Source organism: Gymnoscopelus braueri (assembly GCF_963280865.1).
Source record: "Gymnoscopelus braueri genome assembly, chromosome: 9".
NCBI lineage: Eukaryota > Metazoa > Chordata > Actinopteri > Myctophiformes > Myctophidae > Gymnoscopelus > Gymnoscopelus braueri.
The window spans coordinates 13,509,824-13,517,482 of NC_137610.1; the positions used below are offsets into that span (position 1 = coordinate 13,509,824).

The 7,659-nt window shown below is 45.3% G+C and overlaps 1 protein-coding gene across 1 annotated transcript; it reads left to right on the forward strand.

Moving 5' to 3' along the window:
- Window positions 1-5,073: 5,073 nt before the first annotated feature.
- Window positions 5,074-6,162, forward strand: LOC308092183 (putative cytosolic acyl coenzyme A thioester hydrolase-like; the record flags this gene model as incomplete). The annotated part of the gene is made up of 1 exon (XM_080438033.1): window positions 5,074-6,162. One exon carries the CDS (start codon window positions 5,074-5,076, stop codon window positions 6,160-6,162), a length of 1,089 nt encoding a protein of 362 aa, XP_080294159.1.
- Between the last annotated feature and the right edge of the window lie 1,497 nt (window positions 6,163-7,659).

A 7,659-nucleotide genomic window follows, 5' to 3' on the forward strand; every position in this document is an offset into this window, starting at 1 on the left:
AATTAAAAAGCTGGGAGCTCGGTTGCACAGCTAAAATGCCCTGTCTGCCTGCCTGGCCGTGCTCCGCGCTGTCTGAGCAGGATTCCATTTCCTCTCAAGCCTATTTTGTTGCCATTGTTGCAGACCGATATTTCATGTTGAAGTAATGCACGCCTACGGGAAAAAGATTAATTCATTCCTGTTGCCAGCCACGTAGCCTGATCACGCTGATTGCTAAAATTAGAGACGCTGGCACGTATGAATATTTTATATGCAACAATCTAACATAGCCATACATACTGTACTGCATATAGACTACTCCCCTGTCAGGTACAGAGTGCTCTCATGAAAATAGTCCTTGTGGAAGGGGCTGTGCTGCTGCTCTATGGTAACGGCATAATTACGGGGCTATGATATTACAGTGCAGAAGTTAGTGAAAGTGGTAGAGGCACAGTCATGAGGGAGCTCTCCCAATCCAAAGTTTTTTTTCTGGGAAACAAGGATGTTGGCTCGCATGCAGGCAGTCAGTGGTGATGGGTCTTGGCAGGCACAGATAGGGGCAGTGCAGTTATGGGCCCAGTCATAATCATATGGCTGCACATTCCTGTCCTATCTGTGCAGTAAACTGGATCTCCTTCTCTCTCTTATCAGCTGTCAGGAATTTTCTATCTGAGGCCCTCTCTCTCTACCTCTCTCTCTATCTTGCTCTCTGACTATGTCTCCCTTGCTCCTCACTCTCTCTCCCTCCCTCTCTTCCTGTCCCTTCCTTGTAGCTGCAGAGCTGACACAGAGCATTAACGGTTAATGGTCATTAAGATAAGGAAGCCAGGAGACGTCAGGCGGCTCCTGGGACAGGCTGGAACCCAAACATCCCTGTTGCCTGCTGCGTCACCACAATGGGAGGCGCTCCGCCTGCCCTCTGCCCCCAGGGGAGCATCGTTTTTCTCTCTATAGGGGCACACAGGAACACATGCACCAACCGTACACCACACTCGGTCAATAGAATTGATACACAAACGGCTCTGTCCCATTGCTCCTGATATAAGTCTATACGTACCCTTGTGTCTATTTTGTGAACCAAAGAAGCTGTATTTTGAGCTCCCTGATTAATTGAAGCATGTCCTCTACAAGTTAACTCTCAAAACAGAGCAGTGAGTCGACTGCTGAATGGTGCATTCTCAGATCTAGGCGTATTCCATCTACTAAAAACGAGTCAAATAATGAGCTGTCATACTCATATATCATCTATGAGGAACAATATTGTGAATGCAGAAAAGATATGACCTTTTATAATTGCAGTGTTTAAGTGAAAAATATAGTTCAATGCCTCCCTAGCCGTCTTGGAATATTTCCCAACTGAGGCGAAACTGTGATTGGGCTGTTCTTTAACAGAAAAAAAAGAAAAAGATCCTGGGCACTGCCTGACTGGAATGTTCCTTTCTGGCAGACAGGCCAGGCCTAGTATGTCCACAATGTATGATTATCTACCACTAATAGTCACATAAAATGATAATCATAGATGAAGACATTTTAGTGGGCCAACAAGGCTTATTGTTTCAGGATCTGGCGCCCCAAATATGTTCCTTCACAGCAAATTACATAGACATTTCATTATGGCTGTCTGAGAGAGTGACGGCACTTTGTCCTCTCTAACACGTCTATTGGGTTTTGTTAGTCAATATGTTATTTTTTTCATTCTGCAGAGAATGGGAATAGCTTCAACAATACATACAATGTAAGACCACACTGTGGTGGCAGATGCCAAACGATTTCAGACAACTGCACTTTTCATCAGTACTGCACGTTTGAACTGTATAATTATAAAGACCAGAAGCAACCCAAAAAAAAGACATAATTTGAAATGATTGATGTAGGCCTGCATTTATATTGAAGTTCTTTCCTCTCTAGAAAGACACAAGACACCATTGACAACGAAAAAGAATAAATGAATGAAAATAAATATTATTGTGCTTTTATAAAAGAAGAGAGAGAAAAACGAATTGGTCTTTGCACGCCAATGGTTCACAAATTACACGATTTTTAAAATAGGCAATATATATAATATATATATATATATATACCGTCATCCCTCCTCCGCACATGTCCAAACCGTCTCAACCTTGCTTCTCTTGCTTTATCCCCAAACTGGCCGTGCTACTGTACCAGCGTAAGCGTATATATAAACACCTATCTACACACGAATGTATGTGTGTGTGTGTGTGTGTGTGTGTGTGTGTGTGTGTGTGTGTGTGTGTGTGTGTGTGTGTGTGTGTGTGTATCACATGACTGTAGAGATACTGTGTACTGATTTGTGTGATGTTTGGACAAAATCTGTAGGAGTAATATAAAAAAATGTGTTTTGCAAAAATTGGCGTCCTGGTGGCGCTATAACGGGCCAATCTAAAAAGGTCGGGCCAGAAGTTCGGTTTTGGCATCCAGTGAGTGTGTGTGCACAGTTTTGCAACAACCGGGCCAACAGTGCCGCAGATTGGCTGCTCACAGACAGACGGACACACGGACGGACACGCAGACACACGGATGGACAGGGTGCAAAACATAGTCTCGGCCATGCCTTTTGGCCTGGCGGAGACAACAAGCGTCTGTACACGGGGCACTGTCAAGTGTATCAGAGAAGATAGCAGTCAGGAGAATGAGACTAGGCAGTCACTGCAATCGACACAGATAACTCCCTGCCAAAAAGCTTGCACTGTGGAAACCAACACACAGGCATCGATCAAGAGGACGTCCCACATCTACTTACGTGGATGTGCTAAAGATGCTGGTTCGCTGACTGGAGATGCCGATGGAGGGCTCGTCTGAGGACGATGTAGAGATAGAGAGGGATATTTATGAAGAGATAGAGAGGGATATTTATTATAATTTTTATAATTTTTTCATATGGTAGTGGGTACTGAATTGGGCACTCTGGCAATGGGTACTCTGACAAAAAGTGCAACAGGTGTTGCATTAACGCGTGGGGATGCACTCCCAACTCCCAAACTTTAATTGTTACCGACTTGTATAGTTCCCGAGTATGCCTAGTATATTTAAACACACAAGCTGACAACACGTTGCTTCAGTTCGCATTGCTCAGCTTGTTGAGGTTCGGTACCCAGCATTATACAGGTTATTGACTGGGTGTAATAGGCTCTCTCTCTCTAGACAGGAAGACAAAGACCTTTGTTAATCTCACAGGGGAATTTCAGTTTCAGTTTCACCAGCTGATGACGGCTCAGAGATGGTCATGATGAGCGCTGAGGGGAGTTGTTAAGGGTTAACTATTTTGCTCAGGGACACTTCGAGGCATAGACCGGGGTCGGGAGGTGAACCGGTAGCATTCTGCTTACGGCCTCTCTAACCAATAACCTCTCTCTCGTTGATCGAGCTCTGGTTTGATGCGTCGAGCAACTTGGATGCATTGATCAGCTTGTTGAGGTTTCTTACCCAACAGAAATCATTGCATAACTAGAAAAAGTGCTCCTCGGAGCACAGGTCTCCGCCAGGTCAGGTAGGTTATTGTGGGTCAGCAATGTTTCAAAATGCGCCAATCAGGATGGAATACGAAAAATCTGACAGATCCGTCTTGATCACATGACTATAGAGATAGTGTGTGCCGATTTGTGTGATGTTTGGACAAAATCTGTAGGAATAATTTGTTTAGAAACATTTGGCCTCCTGGTGGCACTATAACAGGACAGTGTGAAAAGGGTGGCATGTGTTCCTCGGCCTAGTGGGAATGTGCGTGCAAAGTTTCACGGCAATGGGACCCTGCATTTATGATTTGAGGCATTTTGTTCAAAACAAGCCACTCCTGCAAACTTTAGATGCCAATCTTAGCCAAACAGGTTGGATTATGACAAATCTGACAGATCCGTGTTGATCACATGACTATAGAGATAATGTGTACCGATTTGCGTGATGTTCCATGTTGTGTGATCACCTCCTGGTGGCGCTATAACAGGCCAATCTGAAAAATTACCAATCGGGCCAACGGTGCCGGAGATCAGCTGTTCATAGACGGGCAGACACACGGACGGACGGACGGACGGACGGACGGACGGACGGACGGACGGACGGACGGGTGCAAAAAGGGACCACCGTGTTTTCAGAATATTACCACAGTCATAATTGATATTTTGTAGGTCAATTACTTCTTGTTTTTTGTTTTCTACATTTTGCTGTCCAAAAACACTTTTTCTAATTTATTCATAAATGTAAAACAAATATTAAAACATATTTCCATTTTTTTTTTAAATATTTACATTTTTTTTCAATAACTAGTGAAAATAGATCTACAGATCTACAAACTGTAGATCTGTAGATCTGAAGATATCACATTTCTCTTTTGGGTCTCAAGCAAAAAGGTTTGGGAACCACTGCAATAGACTATATATATATTCTATGTAATACTATCCCATTCCCAACCCACCCATTTATTTCAATGAAAGTTGCTCACCCAGCGCATGCTTACCTGGAAGTACTCTCCTGGGTTTGGTCAAAACCTTTTTGACAATAGAGCTGGTGCACTACGGTTTGAAGCCACAGAAGCATGCGCAGTAGTGTTCTTCTTTATGTACCAAGCTCACAGTACCAGATTTGGCCACTAGTTCATTCTTGCTTCAAAAAGCCCCCGCCGGGTGACACAAAGACAACACAGACAAACAGATAGACAAGACAACTTGAGACAAGTGTTATCAGCTTGCCCAGTAATGCCTGGGTTATTGCGCTGACAGTGCGTTGCTTCATGATGTGTTGATCAGTGTTGCGTGAAAGAAATAGGTTCTCCCTTTCCCCTCTCTTTCCCTCCCTTTCCCTCCCTTTCCCTCTCCGATCAAGCTCTGGTTTGCATCATCATCACAATGAGGTCAGGCATGTCCATATTTGACGTCCGGTATGTCTATATTTGGGCATATTTGCCCAAATATAGACATACCGGACGCCAAATATGGACGTCAAATATGGATATACTTTACACAGAACAGACCAACAAAGTCTTAACAGATAAGGTAAGGTAGGGTAAAGTCTATTATAATTAAGCGCCTTTAAAAACAAATGTTAGGTGTTGTACAAAGAATAAAAAAACATCTCGTCTTCATGTCAGTATTACAATCGCAAAAGGCTTCATCTTCCATGCAGTTATGTAGGCTCATACGCGCAGATGATGCCAACGTTTCGGGCAACACCCATGGAGGTACCATCCTGAAGATGATTGAGGAAGCGGGGACCATCATTTCCACACGCCACTGCAACACACAGGGTGGGAACCGTTGTGTGGCTGCACTGGCACGAGTGGAGAAGACCGAATTCCTGCACCCAATGTTCATTGGAGACGTGGCCCATGTTAGTGCTGAGATAACTTACGTCTCCAGGCATTCGGTGGAGGTGCAGGTCAGCGTCATGTCAGAGAACATGCTCACAGGTGTGAAGAAACTGACCAATACGGCAGCCCTGTGGTATGTTCCCATCTCTCTGGTGAATGTCGAAAAGATTGTGGAGGTTCCTCCTATCAAGTACGATAGTCCAAAACAGGAAGAGGAGGGGAGGAAGCGATATGAGGCCCAGAAGATGGACAGACAGCAGACTAAAGAGGGAATTGAGGTGGTGGTGCCTCCTGCACTTGAACCAGAGGAACGTACGGTTGCTTTCAGCCAGTCTAGTCTGATCCATCTGGTCGGCCCATCTGACTGCACACTACATGACTTTGCTCAGGGAGGTGTGACGATGAAGCTGATGGATGAGGTGGCTGGCATTGTGGCAGCTCGACACTGCAACACCAACATCGTCACTGCCTGTGTGGATGCCATCAACTTTCATCGCAAGATCAAGAAAGGCAGTGTGGTGACGGTAACAGGAAAGTTGAGGTTCACTAGTAACCAGTCCATGCAGATTGAAGTGTTTGTAGATGCTGCATCAGTCATGGAAGCCGACCATGAGAAATATCGTGCAGCCACCGCAGTCTTCACCTACATTTCCCTAGACCAAGACCACAAGCCTCTATCCGTCCCTCCCCTGAAGGTTCAAGGAGAGGAAGAGGAAAAGCAGTTCAAGGAGGGCGAAGCACGCTATCTCCAGAACAAGGCTAAAAGAATGGCAGATATGCAGCAAAAACAACTAGAAGAGGGTGCTCCTCAGAACAATGGTCTTCACCAGGCTGGGAGGCCTACCCAGCCATGTCAGTCGTGACTTGTGGGTTGTAGCTGACAGAACGGGAGGAAGCGGGGGGAAATAGCATTTCTATAACATACAGTTTAACTTTTCATATTTGTGGCAGCCTGTATGGGCATAAGTGAAAGCGCCTTTGGAGGTGCGCTCTACAGAGGCCCCTCAACATGCGATTCCAATTTGGGTTTGATTGGATATTGTGTTCATGATATATGGCATCTAAAAAGAAATAGGCCTGGCCCACTAATTACAGGCAGTTACAGGCAAACAGTATGGAATATCAAATTCAAAAACCCGATCTGTCACATGACTCAAGTCCATTTGTACCAGGGGTTGTCCAACATTTAAATATGTTGCGCAAATAATAGCTGATTACAAGTTCACAACACATGCCATCGCCACAGATGATTGGCTATTTTTGCTATCCATCTGGCTTAAGTGGTAAACATATCAGTACTAAACCATGGCAAGTTTGCTGATGACACAGTGGTGGTGGGCCTGATTTCAAATGAGGAAAGGGCCTAACTGGAAGAGGTGGCAGAACTGTCACAGTGGTGCCTAGTACCAACGTAAGAAAAAAGGAGATCAGGCTTTGAAGGTCTGGGGGTGCCATGCCTTTGTTTGCTTTGTAGGCCAACATCAATGCTTCGTACTCGGTGCGGGCAGCAACTGGGAGCCAATGGAGGGAGTGGAAATGGGGGGAGACATGTGAACATTTTGTCTGGTTGATAACCAAGCGTGCTGCGGCATTCTGGATCATTTGGAAGGGCTTAAGTGCACATGCCGAGATACCGTAAGGAGGGAGTTACAGTAGTCAGGTTTTGATATGACCGAGGCCTGGATAAGGAGCTGGGCAGACTCCTGGGAGAGGAAGGGTCTAATCCTTTGAATATTATAGAGTGTAAACCTACAGGATCGAGTGAGTGCTTTGATGAGAGCTGACTGTCCAGGACAACACCAAGCCTCTAGGCTGTTGGAATCAAAGCCACCAGGGAGTTGTCTATGGAAAATGTGAGATCCTGCATGTGGCAGGACTTACCTGGGAAGAGAAGCTCGGTCTTGTCTGGGCTCAGCTTGAGGTGGTGGGAAGACATGCAGTGATGCACTCTTCTACCTGAGTGGCAGAGGGGGGAAGGAGAGAAACAGTTGAGTGTCATCGGCATAACAGTCAAACAGTGATAGCTTGTGAGCAGAGATAATGGAGGTAATGACTGTAGGCCAAATGGGTCATGATGAGTTATGCCGGTTCAAAGTATGCATTTTCAATTGATTGCTATAGCACCCCCCTTTGGCCAATGAGGGTGAGTTTTGTTTCTTGCCATGACTCTACCATTCTGCCAAGTTTAGTAAAAAGCGACCACACGGTTATGCCAGAACTGCAAAAAACAGCGGAGGAAGAATACAAACAAATACAATAGGGTGCCTAAGGCAGGCTGGGTTGCCTCCCAGGGCTATGTCGTGGGGTGCAGCCGTCAGGACACGAGGAAGCTGCAGGGAGAAATAGAGTTTGAAAGATAA